At 37.2% G+C, this 20712-nt stretch overlaps 1 protein-coding gene across 2 annotated transcripts; it reads right to left on the bottom strand.

The window, feature by feature from the left end:
* Positions 1-215: 215 nt before the first annotated feature.
* Positions 216-18878, bottom strand: SPRYD7 (SPRY domain containing 7). Of its 2 annotated transcripts, XM_081284003.1 has the most exons (5): positions 18673-18878; positions 13413-13529; positions 10374-10540; positions 6038-6140; positions 216-1538 (listed from the first exon to the last, which is right to left on the bottom strand). In XM_081284003.1, the coding sequence occupies exons 1-5, from the start codon at positions 18776-18778 to the stop codon at positions 1441-1443; spliced, it is 591 nt and encodes a 196-aa protein (XP_081140129.1). In that variant the 5' UTR covers positions 18779-18878; the 3' UTR covers positions 216-1440. The 2 variants fall into 2 exon arrangements, with proteins under 2 accessions (XP_081140129.1, XP_081140130.1); XM_081284004.1 differs by lacking the exon at positions 6038-6140.
* Positions 18879-20712: the final 1834 nt, after the last annotated feature.

The following is a 20712-nucleotide window of genomic DNA, read 5'->3' as shown; positions in this document are numbered from 1 at the left end:
ACCAAAAAATTGTCTCTTCAGTGGTCTTCAAACCTTAAAGAGTGTTATCAGATCTATCTGAGTGCTTGTTAAAACACAGATTTCTGGCTGCCATACCTAGCAGTTTCTGATTTGGGGTCTGGGCTAAGATCTCAGAGTATCCATTATTTTAACAAATTCCCAGATGATGCCATGGCTACTGGCCTGAGGCACACCATGAAAACCACTGCTTCACAATGAGGAAGAAACTACATTTATTCAGTGCCTATGATGAGTAAGACATTTTACATATATAATCTTATTAACTGACTAGTTGTAGGATCTTAGCATGTGGGTATAATTTTCCTTTCCTTTAAGTGGAGAATCTTGGGGTATGGAGGCACTGAGGAACTCACCTCCTGAGAAGATAATGACATTAGGAGCAAAACTACAACTCAGATGTCCACCCAGTTCTAATGTCCATGTTCTTCTAATACAGTATATTGTACTGCTTCTTGTTCATTAAAGGAGTGAAATATATAAATCTTCAGCATGCTCATTTGAAAAAAGGGAAAGTGGCCATGACTCTCAATGAAACCTAGGCAAAGGCTCAAGGTCATGGAGAAGAATCACTTGTTTCTGAACTTCTAAAATAAGGGAGAAGTGAATTTATTGTACAATTAACAAAACAGTATAAATTTATTTAATATAGAACTGAATATTCCTTAATTACTACTATTATTCATTACAGAAAACATTTAAATAAAGTCCTTAAGAGAATAATCTCATTTAAATTTAAAGCAGCATACTATTCTTACTCTAAATGTCTGCCAGTGCACACTACATCATTAATCAACACACTTACTCTGAAGTGACATAGCATGGTGGTCTTCAGCAAAATACTCTGACAAGTGCTAAAATTTTTAACTTCTTTTACAAAGCAAATCAAAAATAGTGATATAACAATAAGCAATTTAAGTTATAAGTGGTACATTAATACCATAAATAGATAAAAAAAATGAAGTTGCCAATAATATAAATTTGTTATTTTGTTATAAGGTATATAAAAAAGTCAAGGAGACACAAAATTACTGGGCTTCAGATTTAAAATAATTAGTGAGATCTAAATTTCAGAATGACAAAAAAATCACCCAACTCTCTATCTCTATCAAAACACTTTATATAAGAAAGATTCTTTTTTAAATATTTATACACCTATTACCATTAATACTGTTAATAAAACTCATAGATATATTTATTTAAATAAGAATTAATAAACTGCCCCAAATGCTGATTTTTATAGCACAAAGCATAATTATTTTAACTCAACACTCTGGGTGGCATATTGAATACAATGCTTCTTTAGATAATATTAACAAGCAAATTTTTAAGAATATAATTTCATCTACAGGTCAGATAAAGCTTTATTAAATGGTAAACACTTGTAACAGTGCAGAAATACAAGTTTCAAAAATAATACATTCAGAAGATCTGCTGTTCAAATAATATTTTCTCAAAACCGGGTGGAGGAGTATGATAAAATTCACTGAACTGGCAATCCAAAATTGCACTGTCATCAACTAGAAGATAGAAAAAGAAAGAAAATAAATTAGAAGTAAACACCTTTGGAATGAATGCATAATTACAAAATCTACTGTTTTTGGACTAGGGATGTAGCTCAGTGGGAACACCTGCTTAGCAGGCATGAGGCCCTGGGTTCCATCACCAGCACCACAAAAAAGTTAAAAATAAAAATAAAATAAATTGTTTTCTTAATATCATAACAGGAAAGAAGAATAAACCTTTCTGTTGTCCAGGCTACAAAATCTATTAGTATTTAGTAAAAACACTCAAACAAAAAGCAAAATCTATCAAAAACACTGGAAGGGTATACATCAAAACATTATTAATAATTATTTCATGCCAACTGCAGTGGCACATGCCTGTGGTCTCAGCTATTAAGGAGGCTGGGGGAAAGAGGATCTTAAGCCCCGGAGTTTGAGCGCAGCCTGGACAACAAAGCAAAACCCTGTTTCTTAAAAACAAAAACCTCCAGATGGTGTGAATATGGGTATTTCAAATATTTTTGGTATTTTCTCAATTTTATATAATTAAGATGTATTATTTTATAATATAATGGCTTTTTGGAAAAAATTATGGATTCGTGGGAATTTGCAAATATACTATAAGGAGTCTCATGTATCCTTCATTCAGCTTGCCCCAGTGGTAACATCATTAATTCTTATACTACAATATCCCCAGGAAACTGACACTGATATACTACTGTGAACTAGACTACAGGTCTTATTTAGCTTCTTCTACATGTTTTTGTTTGTTTTGTTTTTTGTGGTACAAGGGATTTAACCCAAGGGCACTCTATCACTGTGCTATCCCCCTAGCACTCTTTATTTTATTTTGAGACAAGATCTTGCAAAGTTGCTCAGGCTGGCTTCCAACTTGTAATCCTCCTGCCTCAGCTTCCTGAGTCACTGGGATTACAGGCATGTATCACTGTGTCTGGCTTCTTATAAGTATCTACTCAAGAGAAATCAATGTGTATATTCATACAAAGGCATAAATATGAATGTTTATATCAACTTTATTTGAAATGGTCCAAAACTGGAAACAGCCCTAATATCTACTAACTGGTGAAGAGATAAACAAATTTTAATACATTCACACAATGATCTATATCACTTGGCAGTAAAAATGAATGAATCAATGATACATGCTAAAATATGGATGAATCTTAATTATACTAAAGAAAAAAAAAAGAAACCAGACAGAGAAAGAGTACAAACTGTATGACTCTGCTTATATACTACTTAAAAAAAAGCAAGCTAATCTGTAATGACAGAGAGAAGCTCCATAGTTGCCTGGTTAGGGTATGGTTGGGGTAAAGTCGGGGAGAGAGTAGGGAGAGGTGAGTAGGAAGAATGACAGGGGCAGGAGGAAACTTTTGGGATGAACATGTACGTTATCTTATGATGATGATGAAACGAAGCAAAATATCATGAGAAGCAAAATAAGCACATAATTGGTACTAATGAGGAATGCAGCTGTGGTAGGGGATGTATACTGGGTGCTGAAAATGTTCTGTGTTTCTTGATCTAAGTGGTAATAATGTTGAGTGTTCACAGTTTTTGTTAAACTGCATAAATATGTTTAATGAACATTACTATATATTTTATAGTTCAGAAAATAAACACAGAAAAAAGTACTAGAATTGACGTTCATGAAATCACCAGTGATTTTAATAAGGTTGGTTTCAATGAAGTGGTGGTAATGACAGCCAGGCAGGGTTGCAGAGGAAATGAATGATAACAATAAAGTTACTGGGTTTAGGCCATTCTACAAGAAGTGTGGCTACTCAGAAAAAGGTGAACACAGGGCTTGCGAGGGATTCAAGTTCAAGGGAGGACCTCTGAGATGGGAAAGACTCAGAATGTTTATAAGCACAGGAGAAAACTAGATGACATATAATGTAGACAAAAAAACTGAAGTCCTAGAGTTGGTGAGTTTGAAATCTAGACCTCATTTTCCATGTGAAAGGAACCATTTCCTTTGAAATGGATGGAAATAAAGCAAGATTAGAGTCATCCCCAAAAACTTCAGAAGGGAAGGGAGGAAAGCTGGAGTTTAAGACTAATAATCTGTTTCTTTATAAGTAGAAGGCAAGAGCATCTATGAAGATGGGTAGGGAATTCTAGAAACGCAGTAATGGTCTCAAATACACAGAGATGTAAAAGAATTGCCAAAACTATTAAGAGCTTAAATTAGACTGGAAGTCCTGACTTTGAATAACACTTCTTCAATGTTATGCAGTTTTTTCTTACAAAGGCTGAATTTAAGAACAGAAAGAATGGCTGGATTGTTCTAGGAATGGGAGGAGATGGAAGGCAAAGGGAAAGGGAATTAAGTTGGATTTGAGTTTATCAAATTCAAATTGAAAATGCACTTCACTACATATAGTTTGTGATCTTTTAACTTTGCTTCATTAAAAATAATGCTGAATAAGCTGGGCATGGTGGCACATGCCTGAAACCCCAGTGGCTTGGGAGGCTGAGGCAGGAAGATGGCAAGTTCAAAGCCAGCCTCAGCAATGGTGAAGTAAGGTCTCAGTGAGACCTTGTCTCTAAATAAAATAGGGCTGGGGATGTAACTCCGTAGTCAAATGCCTCTGAGTCCAATACCAGGCACCCACGCTCCCAAAAAATGCTGAATGAAAGAAGTACTTTAGAATAATTTTATTTGGTACGCTACATTTCCACCTATTAAGTAAATAAAGGAATTACAGGGTTTCCCACTATGCAAAAACATTAACAGAAATTAAATTTAAAAGCACTTTTACATGCAAAGACACAGAAGGCAAAAATCACTGAAAAGTAATTTTTAGGAGAAAAGAAGACTAAAACCTTAACTACAGAGTAAATCATAGGGCTGGGGTTGTGGCTCAGTGGTAGAGCACTCACCTAGCATGGGCGAGGCCCTGGGTTCGATCCCCAGCACCATATAAAAATAAATATATTGTGTCCAATTACAACTAAAAAATAAATATTAAAAAAAAAAGTAAATCACAGGCTGGGGGTGTAACACGTTCAGTGGCAGAGCACTTGCCTAGCATGTGTGAGGCACTGGGTTCGATCCTCAGCACCACATAAAAATAAACAAATAAAATAAAGGCATTCTGTCCATCTACAAGTATAAAAAAATTTTTTTAAAAGTAAATCACAAGCTTTGATTATTATATTATCAAATATTTGTATTTGTTATTGTACATTTCTGTGACATAATAGTCTGTCATCACTAACATTACTATCTTTATAGTAAACTATCCCCTAAAAGGTAATTTTTATTATAACCCAAATCTAAGAACTTTAAAGTAATTAAATAATAAAACATTTTAAACTTACTAAAAGTTAGAAAATCATATGCTTATTGATTTAGAGTAAAGCAGAAATGAGTGATAAAGCCACTATGGTTGGTTTTTTTTCTAAAAAAAGAGAGACAACTTGGTTTTTAGAGATAAATGCAAAATATTTATGAACAAAATGATAAAATGTCTGGTATATGCCTCAAAATAATCTAAGGAGGGAAGGAAAAGAATTGGAAAAGAGTGGGGGTAGATGAAAGTCTACTGGCACAAGTGGTAATTGTTTGAAGCTGGAGGATCAGTATACGAGGTTCATCATACTAGCCTCTTTACTTCTGTACATGTTTGAAATTTTCTATAAAAAAAATTTAAAGTAATTAAGTAGTACAGAGTCATTTCTTAAGTAACCCAATTCTTGGAAGGACATACCTGCACACAAATGTTGGCACTTATACACCTACAGTTATTAAAAGCAAAACAATCAATAAGAAACTAGTCTAGGTCACCATTTCTTTCAGAAGAGTGTTAACATTTAGGTGATTTTATAAAGGTAATAAATGCTCATTCTACATAAAAGTCCCATATCTAGTTCTAAAATATTCTTTATAATTACAATTTCAAGTTATTAAATTCTTCTTAGTAACTGGCAGAAAAAGCTTTATAAATTCACCAGAGCTTTTTGGAAAAGGATACATGATGAAAAGATAATATGGTTATTGCGTACTTAACTATAATCATTGTATTTAGAAAGGTCTTTTTTTTTTTTTAAAAAAAAGAGGCTTTTTAAAAACTTTATTTTATTTATTCATATGTGGTTCTGAGGATGGAACCCAGGACCTTGCACGTGCGAGGCGAGAGCTCTACCGTTAAGCCATAACCCCAGCCCCTAGAAAGTTGTTTTTTTTTAAATTTTTTAGTTGTTTATTTTATTTATTTATATGTGGTGCTGAGAATTAAACCCAGTGTCTCACACTATGCCAGGCAAGTGTCTACCACTGAGCCCCAGCCCCAGCGAGAGTTTTTTTTTTTTAAAGTGGGGAAAAATATTCTTCATTCTGCAAAGAGGAAATCTAAGAGCATGTATTCTATGTAAAAAAGTCCTTATTAATAACTTGTCCGAACTTATGAATGATTGTTATAAAATTAGTATGAATGCCAAACAAAAGTTAACATACATCTAATAATATGAGAAATATTTTAGCTTACCATAAACAACTGGATACACTGTCCCTCGTATACCTGATGCAGGACAATGCATGTTTTTTCCATTCAAATATACATTTAATTCTACATGGTCATATGTAATACCCTATGAAGGAAGGAAAAAATAAAAAAGCCCCATAAGTATTAGGAATCATGAAAGCAAGAAAATAAACAAAAACCCAAGCATAGGGTCACTATAGTTTCCATTAAGGGTTTACAATCTGTTAGAACTCCACTTAAACTGAACTATAAAAATCAGTAGAGATTGTGTAGGGAAAAAGGCCAAGTAAGATCCCCAGAATTGACAGTGTAGCTTAAATCCTAATATTATTATTTGTATAATCTGGTTTTTTTTACTTTGAAAACAAAGTGACATACGTGATGTAAGTGCTGCATGCCATAAACAGACTTTTTTTTTTTTTGGTGGGGGGAGTATTGGGGATTGAACTCTGGGGCACTCAACCACTGAGCCATCCCCAATCCTATTTTGTATTTTATTTAGAGACAGGGTCTCACTTAGTTGCTAAACACTTTGCTGTTGCTGAGGCTGGCTTTGAACTTGCAATCCTCCTGTCTCAGCCTCCCAAGCAGCTGGGATTACAGGCATATGCCTCCATGTCCTGCAAAGACTTTTTAAACTCATAAATGAAACACTGTTCTTTGCTGGGTGCATGCCTGTAATCTCAGCTATTCAGGAGGCTGAGGTAGGAGGATAGCAAATTAGAGGCCAACCTCAGCAATTTGTTGAGAACTGGACTCAAAATATAATTTTAAAAAGGGCTGTGGGTATAACTCAATGGCAGAATATCCCTGGGTTCAATCCCTAGAATTGCACCAAGGAAAAAAGAAACAACAACAACAACAACAGAAACCACTGTTCTCTGTAGAATTTGATCTTAAGGGAGGAAAACTCGAGGTTTTCATTATTAGGTCCTATTACCTGTTAGTGTTTTCAAGTTGTGAAGAAATGTCTTATATAACTTTATTTCCAAGAAGAAATCTACCCTGGTCTAAAAAATGTCCAGTGTATTACTAAGGTAAAACTAGTTTTTGTAATTAAATAAGATTGGTAGCATCACAAAAAAAAAAAAAAAAATAGTAGCTCAAAAGATTTAAAATAGCGCTGGGGTTATAGTTCAGTAGTACAGTGCTTGCCTACCATCTGTGAGGCACTGGGTTCAATCCTCAGCAACACATATAAATAAATAAATAAGAGTATTGTATCCATGTATAACTAAATATTACACACACACACACACACACACACACACACACACGGCTTCAAAACAAATAATGGAATAAAAGTATATTACTTTATTTTAAAATTTTCTTGTAGCTGTAGATGGACAGCATGCCTTTATTGTATTTGTTCATTTATTTATTTTATGTGATGCTAAAGATTGAACCTGTGCCTCACACATGCTAGGCAAATGTTCTGCCTAGAGCTGCCACAGAGCTACAGCTCTAGCCCAAAAGTATATTACTTGTATACATTACTGATGGTGGGAAAAGAGCACAATTAGTAATAATAATTATTATTATTAAAATGCTACAGAACACTTAAGATAGCCTAGGTACTTCATATGTACTCACTTAATCCTCACAACAAGATAGATATTATTAGTCCGATTTTATCAATGTGGTAGCTAAAGAACAGAAAGGTTAAGCTTGCACAGCTAGGAATGGCAGAGCTGAGATTTAAATTTAGTCAGGCTGGTTTCAAATACTTGCTTTTAAATCACCATGCCACACTGCCTCTCTTTACATCTTTATACAATATAGGTTGGGCATCTCTATCTGAAACTTTTTGAGGGTTGATAATGATAGCACAAGGGAAAAATTCCACACCTGACTTTCTACAATGGGTCGTAGTCAAAAAACACAGGCACGCTAAAAATATTGTATAAATTACTTTTAGGCTATGCATTTCGTGTTTAGACTTGGACCTCATTCCCAAGATACCTAATTATGTATATACAAATATTCCAGTATCGACCAAAACCTGAAATCAGAAACACTTCTGGTCCCACGCAGTTCAGATGAGGGATACTCAACCTGTAGTTACTAACTAATGACAAAAAGAGATCTTTCCTCTGAAGAAGTAAGAACAGACAACAGAGATTTTTTCAATTGATAAATCATTGCAAACCAAGAAGCAAACTACTTCAAGGACTTCTGAATGTGGATAAGTTATATCACTTTAAAAGGTTTTTAGAGGTAGAAACAGATCTAACAGATTAAGTCTTAACTTTTTCCCTTTCTAGATAAGATAGCAAAGGCCCAGAAAAGCCATTGTGTTAAGTGCTATACAAGTTTCTCCTCAAATTTGATCAAAGCTAGGAATAAACAATGATTTATTAAAAATTAAAAAACATTGAGAAAGATGAAGAGTATATAGATTGCCTTTGCTTCATTTTAAGGCAAAGTTTAATTCAAGTATTTTCTAACTTAATCTGTTCTTTTATGTAATCTAGATACTGGGTTTGATTCTGCCATGATGATACTAAAAGCACATGAGAATGTTTTTCCTGTCTTATAATTCTTTCTACTTTTTGCCAACTGTCAACAATTTGGCAAAATTTCTTCTCAAGGGTTTGAACACACACACACACACACACACACACACATATGAATAATATTTTACTTTTTGCCTTGCATATATTTCTTTTTTTTAAAGATATTTTTTTAGTTGTCAATGGATCTTTTATTTTATTTTTTTATATGTGGTGCTGAGGATTGAACCCAGGGCCTCACACATGCCAGGCAAGTGCTCTACCCCTGAACCACAGCTCCAGCCCCGCATATATTTCTTATTTTTTAGTTCTTCTTTTATTAGAATGGGTATGGAAATTTAAAGTGTAATTTAATAATGCTGACAGGCTAAAAATGACATTCTTAGATCTTTCAATCTGTGATATCAGTCATCATGAATGAGATAAGATATGAAGGCAAGAGTAACACACAGAAGTTCAGCATATTAACAAAGAAAAACATTTGTTACTGATTACTCTTATGTTTGAATTTCATCTTTTAGTGTAAATAAGTTGACAGCCTTAACTCCAAAGATTTTTTCTTTTATGAAATAACCATTTAAACAAGGATGTTCCATATTATACACATCTGGCAATGATCTATGAATATAAACAAACTATTTAAAAAAAACAGAACAGGGAAAGACAGGTTTTAAAACAGGTTATGACTTTTGTCTCCTTTTCTTCAACTTAGAAAAAAAAACTTCAAACAATTAAAAACCCAATTTTTCATATTTTTTTAAGTTGCATTAGAGAATATTAGACCACAATTGAAAATTTTAGGGCTAGGAATGTGGCTGAATGGTAGAATGATTACCTCACATGCACAAACCCCTGGGTTCAATCTATAGTACTGCAAAAATACTGAAAAAAAAAAAAATCCCACACTTTTCTTTTAGTCTTTCTAAAATCCTGTATATTTCTTTAATTCAATAACCTGCATTTGTCTTTTCTGGGTCATCTTATTAGGAGAAACTTTACTTCATTATTCATATTCCTTTCACCTTGATAATTAGAACCAGGAACCCAAGGTTCTGTGTACAAGGGTATGTTGCTTAAATGAGACTCTAGGACTCTGTTCTCAATCAACAGCTAACTTGGCTTGGACTCTAGAGACAGAGTTCTAGGCTAACATGAGTTGAGAAGAAGTGTCTAGGAAAAAAGATGAGGTCTTTGGGTTGCATTTTTAACAAGTTGCTTTGGTAAAGAGTAAAATAAGTCCCTTTGGGAAAGAAAATAAAGAATTCTTATAACGTGACTCTTCTAAAAAAAACCTTTTCTACAATTAAGTCTTAGGATTTTCAGTATAGTTCTCTGAAGATTTCTGAATGTGGAGGAGGTTTAATTAGATTAAGTTTAATGAAGACAGCCACTTCTAATTTAAAAATGCTGTAAATTTCAAACAGATGTTCAATAACAAATTAAGTATTTCCATTCTCAAAAATATCTACTATTTTCTAATACAAGGTCAGCAAATGTTTCAAATTGAGGCCAAGTTTTCTCTGATGTGACTTCTAGAAGTAGGAAATAGTGCTCAGCAGCCAATCTGTCAGTAATCTACTTGAGAGGAAGCAAGGACTCCCTCTGATGCCCCCGGCCAGTGGCATCTCTAGAAGGAAGAAGGTAATGAGGTAAGGCAGTGGCATCTACACCAAGTGCTCTCTCTGGAAACTATTCCACCTCATTAGATTCAAACCCAGGCTTTGGAATCCAAACTACAAACTCCCAGGCAAAACTGTTATCTACTCAAAGCAGCTCAAGTGTAACAATTTACAGGGGATAGCAGCTCTAGCTACTAGAAGACTCACCACCACGTCTCCCTCCTGTGGAAGGCTGTTTGCTGGCAGCCTGTTTTTCTCTTCATTGTTGTGGTATAGGGCTCCATCATTTCTCATCACCAGACTGTGCACATCTCGGCCAAGGGGAATCTGATTCAGGTTAACCTTCTGAGTTGCAACACCAATACCCCATATTCCTAAAAATACAATGGTTTAAATGCCCCCCAAATCGGAAGAATGAAAATATAAAAGAGTTATTTTAAAAGGGAGCATAAACTGTTTTTTATTAAGAAGTATCACATTATCACTAAACTCTTTTCTTTGAATCTTTAAAAAAAATCTTTTAAAAGTAGTTTGCAAAGTGTATGTTTTCTACAGATAAGATGCAGCCTAGGAGATAAGCACTGTACTGCTAAAGTTCATATCTTGACCTAGCTATGTTATATTGAGCAAATTAATTAATGGCTGATTCCTCATCTGTGAACTGTGGAGTCTAAAAGTACCACTTTATAGAGTTAGGAAAAGATAAGATCCAATAAACCAACCAAAATAGTTAAGTATTAAAAAAAAGTGTGTGGGGGGGTATTATGTATAAAAAAAAATGCCAGCTATTGTCATTATTCTTCTCTTTTTTAAAATATTTATTTTTTTAGTTATAGGTGGACACAATATTTATTTTATTTTTATGTGGGGCTGAGGATTGAACCCAGTTCCTCACGCATGCAAGGCAAGCGCTCTCCCTGAGTCACAATCCCAGCCCCCATTATTCTTCTCTTAAAAAATTTTTTTTAAATGCTACAGGGCTTGGAGTATAGCTCAGTGGTAAAGCACTTCCCTAGCATGCACAAAGCCCTGAGTTTTGAATTTATACAAATACACATTGAATTTAAGTGGTCTGGAGTTCTTTCAAGATTACCTCTCAGTGAAAGATTACTGTCTTCAGTTTTTGCGTCTATAAAAAGTGACAAAAAATGTATATTGTTAACAATATAATGGAGAGAAGAAAAATCAATGATAAGGTATAAAATTATTTTCTTATTAAAAGTTGAAGTCAGTGAATTAAAACCTTTTGGTCTAAGCTTACTTTTCAAACAGCAGCTTTCCTTTTAACAGGCCAAACAGAATACTTATATTTTTATCTCAAACTGCTTCCATCTCATTTTTTATAAGTCAGGAGAAATTCTATACATGGAAGAAGGTTTAAAGACCATGTTCTCTTGGGGCTGTGGTTGTGGCCCAGCAGTTGCCTAGCACATTCGAGGTGCTGGGTTCAATCCTCAATGCCACATAAAAATAAATAAATAAGCCAGGTGCGGTGGCACATGCCTGTAATCCCAGCAGCTCAGAAGGCTGAGGCAGGAGGATGGCGAGTTCAAAACCAGCCTCAGCAATTTAGAGAGGTGCTAAACAACGCAGTGAGACCCTGTCTCTAATAAAATACAAAATAGGGCTGGGGATGTGGCTTGGTGGTCAAGTGCTCCTGAGTCCTATCCCTGGTACCCGGCCCCCCCCAAAAAGAAAACAAATAAAATAAAGGTATTGTGTCCAACTACAACTAAAAAAAATAATAAGACCATGTTCTCAATATATTAATTTTTTTGGATTGAGTGAGACCATCAGAAACTTGCATGTCTAAACTTCACCATTTTGGCCTTTGAAATAATATGACCATATACTTTGTCCTCCAAAGTAAGACTGTTATGAGAGTAACAGGAGGTGACAATACTAAATTCACAGGATAACACTTGCAGACAGGGTTCTACAGTCTCCTTACTCCTAAAGAACTGTGCACAGCTAGGTTTGGTGGTACATGCCTATAATCCCAGGGGCTCAGGAGCCTGAAGTAGGAGGATCACAAGTTCGAGGTCATCCTTAGAAGCTTGTCAAGGCCCTAAGTAACTTAGTGAGACTCTGTCTCAAAATAAAAAATAAAGAGAATTGGGGTGTGTCTCCTGGGTTAAATCCCTGGTACCAAAACAATAACAAATTAAATAGAACAAAACAAAACAAAAAGCCTCAAACTGTGCACAATTGCCTCAAGCTTTCAACATAGGATCAATGCTACAAACTCCAACAATCCATTTATCCTAGGGATATCATTAGGGATGAGATCCTTTACAGAAAATCCACATAAAAATTTTTATTAGATTTAAGGCTCAAGCTATTCAGTTTTCTTGAGAAACAAATATGTTATACTTGAGAACATTATAGTAACCAGGAATATTTTGCAGCCAGTGAGCTAACAAATGACAGATTCAGATTTATATAGTCCTTTAAGAAAAATCACTATTTAAAACTAATATAGAAGGGCTGGGGTTGTAGCTTAGTGGTAGAGTGCTTGCTTAGCATGTGTGAAGCCCTGGGTTCAATTCTCAGCACTGCAAATAAAAACATAAAATAAAGGTCCATTGATAACTAAAAAATATTAAAAAAATAAAAACTAATATAGAAAACAAGACAGGCAAGATGGTACACACCTGTAATCCCAGCTACCTGGAGGTCTAGGGCTGGAGGATTATAAGTTTTAGGCCAACCTCAGCAATATAGCAAGACCTTGTCTAAAAATGGAAGGAAGGAAGGAAGGAAGGAAGGAAGGAAGGAAGGAAGGAAGGAAGGAAGCCCCAGAAGGATATTCTGTATTATTTTATATTATTATATTATTCAAGGAGTTGAGTAATAGAGAAATTATTTTCTCCTATTATACAGTCCTATAATATGCCTGAGTAAATAAAATGGTGAATTTAAAACCTCTAAATAATGCTATTATCTTATATTTACTCAGCATATTCCGTCTTTAAGACACTTTCATACTTTTTTCTCACTTTCTGTGAGGGAGGGAAAAAGACAGCTCCTATAATCCCCATTTTATAGAAGAGAAAACAGAATCTAATTTAACAAAATTGACTAATTTAACCAGGATCACACAATGACAAGTGGAAGATTCAGGTATTCTAAGAAAGAGTTTGGAATCTTTTTTTATTACCTCCTGAATCTTTTTCATATATTTAAAATTTTTCTTAATATTTAGAACAATTAAGACCTGAAATAATAAAGTGCCATTATACTAACCTGTAGACTGGATTTTGAATTCAAAGTAGCTTTTGTTTTGATGTAAAGGTGCACTGGCTAAACAACCTCCTGTTCCACATATTCTTCTTCCATTTTTTACAATGACAACATCTGTTCCTAAACAAAAAATGCAGACACTATATAAAGTTTTATATTTTCATATTCAACAACTAAGGTTAATTCATTCACTTCTAACACTTAGTTCACAAAAAATAGGGATGTTATAAGTACTTTGAAATACAGGAATACTGATCAATAACTTTAAGTACTTAATTCACTGTTTAAAATACTTAATTCACTGTTTTATTATATAGAGAACATTTCTATATAATATTCATTTGTAGCTATAAGTCTTAGTTAATTAAGTTGTTTCAAATAAACTATAATAACTTTGTATTATGCTGAATATTTAAAATACTTGTAAGGAAGAAATAGACTAACTCATTTAGTTTTTAGCCAATAAAGAAATTGGATAATTTCATAAATCTTTTAAAGACATAAACACAAGAAGGCTTAGTAAATTAGTGCAATTTTTAATTGATTCTATCCAGGTGAATTAAATCTACTAATACCAATGGAATGTCTACTAAGAACAAGACACTATACTAATGCATCAGTCAAGTAAGCATTGAAGAGTACACAGAATATGGAAAGGAACACATATCTATATTGAAACAGCTGACACTGAAAAATGTCCCTTTTAGGATTTCCCGCCCCCACTTTTAGGATCTTAAAAGGTTTGTTTAGCTAGCTACTGTCCATCACATGGCTATATGTAAACAGGTTTTAACATCAGTAAACACTCTTTCTTCTCACTGAAAATTTTAGTTTCAGCTCAGATAATATTTATAGATGAGAGAAAGAAAAATGCCATCCTCATATGTGACTCCACTACGGATTTGTTTCCAAACCTTGGTTTAGGAAAGCATGTATATCAAAGAAAATTAAGAGACAACTTAAGTCTAACATGTAATAAATATCCTTTAATACAAAGGGATGTGAGTCCCAAAGCCTGTGGCCAATATTGCCATCTCACTGGCAAAAAGTGCATAAAACAAAGCATATCTAGATATCAGAACTGTGTGAGATTCATCCAGAAGTGTTAAATAAAACTACCGAACAGTTTTAGAAGGCTGAATTCATATTTAAAGAAAAAACTATTTGGCATAAACACATAAGAGAAATGCAAAAAAAAATTAGATTCTATCATTCTCTCTCTTAAGGTTAACACTTAGATTCTATCATGATTATTAAACATACATTAACATCTATTATTTTATAATTAAAAATGTTAAAACCAAATTTTGAGAAAGAATCATAAATAATTTGTATCTGGCTACCCTACATACTTTTTCTTTTTTGGTACCAGGGATAGAACCCAGGGGTGCTCAACCATTGAGCCACATCCCCAGCCCTTTTCACCTTTTATTTTTGAGACAGGGCCTTGCTAAGCTTCTTAGGGCCTTGCTAAGTTGTTGAGGCTGGCTTTGAACTCGGTATCCTCCTGCTTCTGCTTCCCAAGTCATTGGGATTACAGGAGTGTACCACCGCACCTGGCTATTCTACATACCTCTGTAGTTGCAACTGGAGAGCATTCTCCCTGATGGCAAAGACCCTGCAGTGTTTGGCATCTAGTGGACGCTCAGCAAATTTGTTCAATGAATGAATAAATAAGCTGTGCTAAGTAAGCACTTTGTAGAGGACATGTAGCATCTGCTTTCCCTTTCTGGATATACTTCCCCCTGGGATCAAACAATTCCAAGGAAGATGATTCAATCTCTGACTTCAGGGTACAGCATTTGATCTAGGTTAAGTCAATCAGTAAAATCCAAATTTCGTGGTTACAGTGATAAATCAAGAGTGGTCATGTGATATAACGAAAAACAATTAGAGACTAAGTGTGAGGATTTTTGCAGAGAAGCATGGAAATAAAGACACTTTTATTCACCCAGGCCCCAGCTACTCTGGAGGCTGAAGCAGATGGATCACAAGTTCAAGGCTAGCCACAGCAACTTAGGGAGACCCTGGTCTCAAAATAAAAAGTAAAAGAACTGGAGATATAGCTCAGTGGTAGAGTGCCCCCCAGGGTCAAACCCCATTACCTCAAAAACAAAACAAAAAAAGTCACTCTCATTCTTTTTATATCTGAATGAAGAAGCCTACAGCCCAGGCAGCTGCTTCAAGGGTTCTTGGAAGTTAGTCTTCAGGAATAACAGAAGACAGAGGAAAGAAATGAAAAGAAACCAAGTTGTTGGTAGCGTTGAGTCTTTCCTGAAGCCAGGGCTCCCTTTGTACTTTTCAATTACAAGTACTAATAAATTTCCTTCACTATTTAAACAATTCTGAGTTGTTTTTTTTTTCACTACCCGAAACTGAAAGCATCCTTATAAAACATATTTCCAAAGATTATACAAACAAATGGTAAATTCTTTTTCTTAACTGGCAGTGAGTGGTCTGTGGTTCTCCCACAATACTAAAACCTTTTAATAACCAGCTTCTATAATAGATAACTTATTGTCTTGGATTTCATCCTTGCTAAGTTAATAGAAATACAAGACTTTCGAAACAATATAGTCTGCCAGGTGTTGGTGGTGCATGCCTGTAATTCCAGCAGTTTGGGAGATTAAGGCAGAAGATCCTAGGTTTGAAACCAGCCTCAGCAACTAAGGGAGGCTCTATCAACTTAGCAAGATTCCTCTCTCAAAATAAAAAAATAAAATAAAAATTAAAAAAAATAAAAGCAGTTCAGTGATTAAGTGCCCTTGGGTTCAATCTCTGGTACCAAAACAAAACTAAATAAAATAATATAGTCTGCTCTCAGGGTTGAAATCACAGAAACAACTCTAAACATGGTATTCTCTTATTTCAATATTATTTTTTCTGGGCTGGGGCTGTGGTTCAGTGGTAGATCGCTTGCCTGGCATGTGTGAGGCACTGGGTTCAATCCCCAGCACCACATAAAAATGAAATAAAAGTACTGTGTCCACCTACAAATAAGAAAAATACATATTTAAAAAATAATTTTTATCTCCACAGCATTCTGTTAGGCACTGAGATGTTTTATACAGAAAAATGAGTATGTTCAGAGAACATTCTGGGCTATTTGTGAGTCACTGGGGATCATTTTAAGCTTATTCCATTTCTCCTTACTAAGTAAAAAGATATTCTGTATTTGGATCTATGTGATATGTGTAGTTTTGGAAAGTTAAGTCCAGAATATCAAAGAAATACGGCCACAGAGTATGTTTTAGAAACATTAGAAATTTACCAAGCATGTAACATTCCCTTACAAGTAGTAGCCATTGGAGACATTGATTTCTAAAAAGTCAGTCATGATTAAAAGCAGCAAATAAGGCATCAAAGAAGACATTCACAAAAACTATGCCACAGAAATTCCAAAAGAGGAACATCATCAAAATAAGTGACTACTCTAAAGGAGGTATCATTTAGATATGATATGTAATAGACTATTTAAAAAAAAATCAAAGCCAGGCAGTGAGTGGCATGAGGGAGGCTGAGGTGGGAGGATCACTTGAGCCCAGATCAGCCTGGGCAACAAAATGTGACCCCACTTGCGGGGGGTGGTTAGCCATCACATTCTTTAGGTTATCTATATAACATATCCAAATACATGCATATTGGCTCATATTTTCAAATGAGGATCAAAATGTGCTTGAAACTCTCATTTTTTTCAAGTTCTCAAATCAGGCTTCTTTGGGATTAGAGAACTTGAATTTACTAAAGACAGGTAAAGAAAAAACTTCCATGCACATAGAAAATCTGATGATGGGATCACTCTACTATATTTGTAGCTTAAAAGGGCTGAGCAGCATTGGGGAAGGCAAACAGTGGAATGAGTATAACCTGTTTCTCCTACATAAGACATAGGCCAGAAAAAAAGGAATGTTCTAGAGTACACTGCTGAGATTCAAAAGTCTGACAGTAGAGAAAGGAAGAAGCGCTAAGGCTGCTTTAAGTTCCAGAAGCAATATATGGTTGCCCTTTACTGTATCCCCAACAGTTAAAACAATGTCTGCCACTTGTCATAAAATAAACATCACTTCAGTAAATCAATAAGTGAAATGGAAATGTTTTCAGACAGGATCTGAATATCCACTGTCTATAAATACATTGATAAATAACAGATATTTATTTATATAATGAGGTTCTGTACTACATGTGAAAGATCTAAGAACTGAAAGCTCTGTAAATACCATCATACAAGGTAGTAAACAATTATCACATATAGTATGTGCTATCGAAATATAATGGAAACCGGTTCCAGAATTATAAAGAATCTGAGCAATAGAGTTGTGTTATACATATTAAGAACTGTCTTCATTATTTGTCTTTGTTGTACAATGTACTTTACACATGAGACAGGAAAAATTGAAAGGGCAGAAGTATATTTAGACTAAAATAATTCATATTATTGTAGCTTAAAGGGGGAGCTGGGCAGCATTGATTTTAGTATCTTAACTAAAATCATCATATTGGGAAATCTCTCTTGCTTGAACCATATATTCTAGACTATATGGAGTAGTAGGTGGTAAAAGAGGCTACGTAGGGGAGAGGAAAAATGTTAGATGAGAACTTACTGGCGGGGGGAAAAAACACTGAAGCGATGGAGCAAAGTGCTGATTTATTTTGCAATAGCCTAACCTTTTTGGATGACGCCAGTTAGATAAAATTACAGTGCTTCCAACAGTGACTAAGGGAGAATCTAGCAACGGGAGCTTTTAGTCGAAATAGCGTGTTCTGACCTGAGGTGCGACTTCAGGCTTCTGCAATCTGCCTTGTTTTGACTTTGGGAGGTGAGGGTGGAATTACTTCCAAAAAACCCCAAGCTTCATCCTATACGTGATGGGGCTAAAGTGAAACAACCGATTGTCAGGGCAGAAGACCCTAATGCATTCCGAAAGTGTGCGAGTCCTGAGAGGCGCGCCACACGCGAACGCTGTGAGAGCGCCTCCGCTCCCCCTCGCCAGGGGACACCTGACACCTCAGCAGGAGGCAACTCAAGGAGCAGGTCAACACACCCACTCCCGACGCCAGCCAGGGAAGGCTGCGCAGCCTTGAACACAGCCCGGCCAGCGACGGGCGAACTCCGCGAGACTAGAGAGAGGGTGCCGCGGCAGCGAAGCCGGGCGAGGCGGGGTCGGAAGGCTGGGCGACGCGTGGTCCCTCTGACCCCCGCCTTACCTCCCGCCAGCCGCCCCCAGCCTGGGGCCGTTGGGTATGGGAAAGCGAGGGCCCTTACCCATGTGCTGCGTGTCCAGCTGCACAGCCGGCATCTCCTTCAGAGGGATGTGGCCCGTCCCGCCGTCTCTGCAGCATCGCAGGCAGCACAAAACCGAAGCGGCCATCGCGCAGGGACCACCGCTCCGTCGCCGCCACCGCCCCTATACCGCGGCGACACCGCCCCTCACCGTGCCGCCCCGCCTTCTGTCCCCGCCCGAGCGCAAGCGGCGTGTGGGGCGCAGAAGCTGGCACAGCGACGCCCCTGGCCGGGAGGCGCAGCGCAGGCTGATGCTAGCCGGGCCTGGAAGGAGTGGAGGATAGGCGGGTTGGGCCGGGGAGGTGGGCGGAGTTAGGGCGTGAATGGATGGAAGAGGGCGTGGCGGGCGGGCGGGAGGCGGTGTGCGCCTGCGCACCGGGTGGTTTTCTTACCCCCCTTGGGCGGCTTCACGCCCACCCCTAACGTTGACCGGTGAGGCTGTCCCTCTGCACTGTCGCGGTTTCTTGCATGAGTTTTTTTTTTTTTTTTTCTGTTCTGTTCTGTTTTTTTTTTTTTTAAAGATGGGGTCTCGCTGTATTGCCAGACTGGTCTTGAATTCTTAGGCTCCCGCGATCCTCCTGCCTCAGTCTCCTGTGTAGCTGGGACTATAGGCGCGCGCTCTCCGCCGGGTTGGATGTCATGTTTTTAAAACTGTGCCTTTTTGCTCCACCGTTATTTAACGCGCGGATTGACAGAAGCAGGCCACGAGTATGGGGAGCTATTCAGAGTGACCTCCGAGGTTTCCCTTGTTCACCCAGGCCTGAGCAAGCTGTGCCTCCTAGGAGAGTCTATGTACTTCTCCAGGGGTTGGTTTCTGAAGAATTTCCGAATATGCTAACTGACGCACACGGGTGCCAGGAGAAAATGTCTTTTGGTGATTGCACTGTGGAGTACAAGCGGGGCCCCGCTGCATTTTAGGTACAGAGACGTACACGTATATTCCCTGTCCGTTGGTGCTGTGTGATCCGGGGCGCCCTAGGAGAGGACCCAGTGGTCGCTGCGGGAGGGCGACTCTTGACGGGTCTCTTCCAAGCACAGGTGCATTGAGGATTCCAAATGAAGTGAATCCTGGAAGCTGTGGGAAGGCTATTTGGACCCCTATGGAACCCCTATGTACCTACCGTCGCTCGTTCTACTCCTTTTTTAAAAAAATTAATTAATTTATCTTACTTAGGTATATATGACAGAAGAATGCATTTTGATTCATTTTACACAAATGCAGCACAACTTTCATTTCTCTGGTTATATGCCACATAGAGTCCTACCATATGTGCAGTCATACCTGTACTTCGGGTAATGATGTCCATCTCATTCCACCATCTTTCCTGCTCCCATGCCCCCTACTCCCATGTCCCTTCCCCGTCCCTCTCTCCCCTTTGCCAATCACAGTTCCTTCATTTTTTTCCCCATTCCCCTCCACCCCATTATGGGTCAGCATCCACTTTTCTTCCAAGTAGAAGGCCACGTGGCTGTCACTTGTCATCTCCTTCCCCCTTAGACCATTCTTCTATGGTAGATTTTACACCTTCATATACCATAAAAACCACTAAAGAAAATCCTGAGCATGATGATGAACTACTTGGCGTCTGGAGATGATCTGGGAAGGCCTCTAGAATTAACTGAGCTCAAATACCTATTCCCAGATCAGGTTTCCATCCTGAAGGCCTCCCTGGGGCTCATCAAGACCTAGGCAAGGAACAGCGCATAAATTTCCATTACTTAAGTAATGGATACCTGTACTGCTAGGAGCCACCTAGCAAATAATATGATGCATGTCACTTTCGGTTGTAAGGTGATGCCAGCTAGCCACTGAGATGATATGATTATGTTAAGATTTACATTCATATGGAAATTGGACTCCTGCTGTTCACCTTGGCCTGCTGCGGGACTCATGTTATGGGACTCCTGGAGAGTTCCCATTGGTTGGGGAAGGATAGTAGGAGGGAATTCCGGGGGAGGTCCGCCCCCCCCCCTGGTAGGCTGGCGTGGGTGGACCGGTTTTCGCTTGCCGGGGCTTAAGGA

The sequence above is a fragment of the Spermophilus citellus genome, assembly GCF_964194105.1.
Source record: "Spermophilus citellus genome assembly, chromosome: 1".
In the NCBI taxonomy this organism is placed as follows: Eukaryota; Metazoa; Chordata; class Mammalia; order Rodentia; family Sciuridae; genus Spermophilus; species Spermophilus citellus.
Note: the sequence above shows the minus strand (reverse complement) of the source record. Positions and strands in the feature narration are given on the sequence as shown.